General features: G+C 54.9%; 1 protein-coding gene across 1 annotated transcript in view; it reads right to left on the bottom strand.

The window, feature by feature from the left end:
- Positions 1-728: 728 nt before the first annotated feature.
- Positions 729-1416, bottom strand: part of LOC104509959 (nuclear pore complex protein Nup98-Nup96-like) — a gene marked incomplete at its 5' end in the record, with an annotated part of 5669 nt that continues 4981 nt past the window's right edge. Inside the window, 2 exon segments of the mRNA XM_010152067.1 lie at positions 729-896; positions 1244-1410. Coding sequence (XP_010150369.1) covers positions 729-896; positions 1244-1410 — 335 coding nt within the window.

The following is a 1416-nucleotide window of genomic DNA, read 5'->3' as shown; positions in this document are numbered from 1 at the left end:
GGGCACCTTCCCACAGGCTGGGGTTTCCCCCACGGGGAAGCACCTCCTCACTCAGCTTGATAATATCCTTAATTATTACATTTGGAAACTGCAGGTGTATCAGCTGCCATTAGACCAACCTTTAAAACCACCAAAAAGGGCTGTTTCCAGGGAGACCGCTGACCTTTAGGGTTACGGACGAGCCGGAGGAAGCGCTGCCTTCCCCGCGTTGAGGCAGAGGCACAGCACTGAGGTCTTAAAGCTGCCCAGGGAGCCACATCCAACCCAAATACACTTACCCCAGCACATCTCCAGCCTTAAAAAAGTAACTTTTAATTAAAATTAGATTTTCTGATCAAATAGAGCACGTTCTTCAAAGAGGAAGCAGCCAGCCTTGCGCGCTAAGCAGTGGCCAAGTCAAATTAGGGCAGAGCACGGCTCCCGCGGCAGGCGGCCTTACGCAGTCCAGAGTCACAGCCCCAAGGGTTTTGTGACTCTGCCAGGGGTGCAGATGTGCCCAACGGAACCTAACCCAGAACATAAACAAGAAACGAGGGGGAGGGCTTAAAGCCTTCCCCTGCCCACCTCCCCAGTACGAAACGTCGCGGATCTTAACAGAAAAGACCACACAAACAGAAAAGACCACACAAACACCCATCCGGGGTCAAAGGGCGGAGCTCTTTAGTACCCAACAACCCCTCCCTGGGCACCAGCCAGTCTTCCCATTTCCTTCCACACATTCCCGTGAGTCACTGCCCTCCTTCTACCTGGGATGGAGGCGTTGGTTTGCCGTCCAGGGCCATTTGCTGCGGCGGCAGATGCCCCAGGGGTGGCACAGGCGTAGTTTTTAACTTCTTGGCGTCCACTTTGGAAGGATGCTCTTCCTCTTTAAAGCCATACTTGGAGAAGTGGGCCACCTGCGTGGGGAGAGAGGGCAGCACGTCAGACCTCGAAGAGAGATTCCGGGCACCTGGTTCTGAACGGCCCGAACATGGAGCGGGTGTAACTGTGTGCCTGCGTGCCCACCTTCTCTGGGAACCTGTCCCAGTGCTCCCCACCCTCTGCGGGAAGAATTCCTTCCTGATGTCCCATCTCCATCTCCCTCTTCCCATTTAAACCCGTTACCCCTTGTCCCATCACTCCCTGCCCTTGGGAAAAGCCCCCCAGCTTTCCTGTAGCCCCCCAGGCACTGGGAGGGGCCCGAAGGAAATACATACTTGGGATATTCTCCTAAATCCCTTCAGAGTTGGAACAAAGACGTTACCTTAAACACCCAGGATCCGGTCTCCGGGCGGTATTCCTTGAATCGGGCGCCCTGCTTCCGAGACACAGCCTCCAGCCTGCCTTCGTAATTCATCTCTGCCAGGCGCTCAGGGCTTTTTATCAGGCAACGAGATGTTTTATCCGTAGGCCAGACCCCGTCCAAGGTAACTTCAG

Source organism: Eurypyga helias, unplaced genomic scaffold, assembly GCF_000690775.1.
Source record: "Eurypyga helias isolate BGI_N326 unplaced genomic scaffold, ASM69077v1 scaffold34415, whole genome shotgun sequence".
Taxonomy (NCBI): domain Eukaryota; kingdom Metazoa; phylum Chordata; class Aves; order Eurypygiformes; family Eurypygidae; genus Eurypyga; species Eurypyga helias.
Note: the sequence above shows the minus strand (reverse complement) of the source record. Positions and strands in the feature narration are given on the sequence as shown.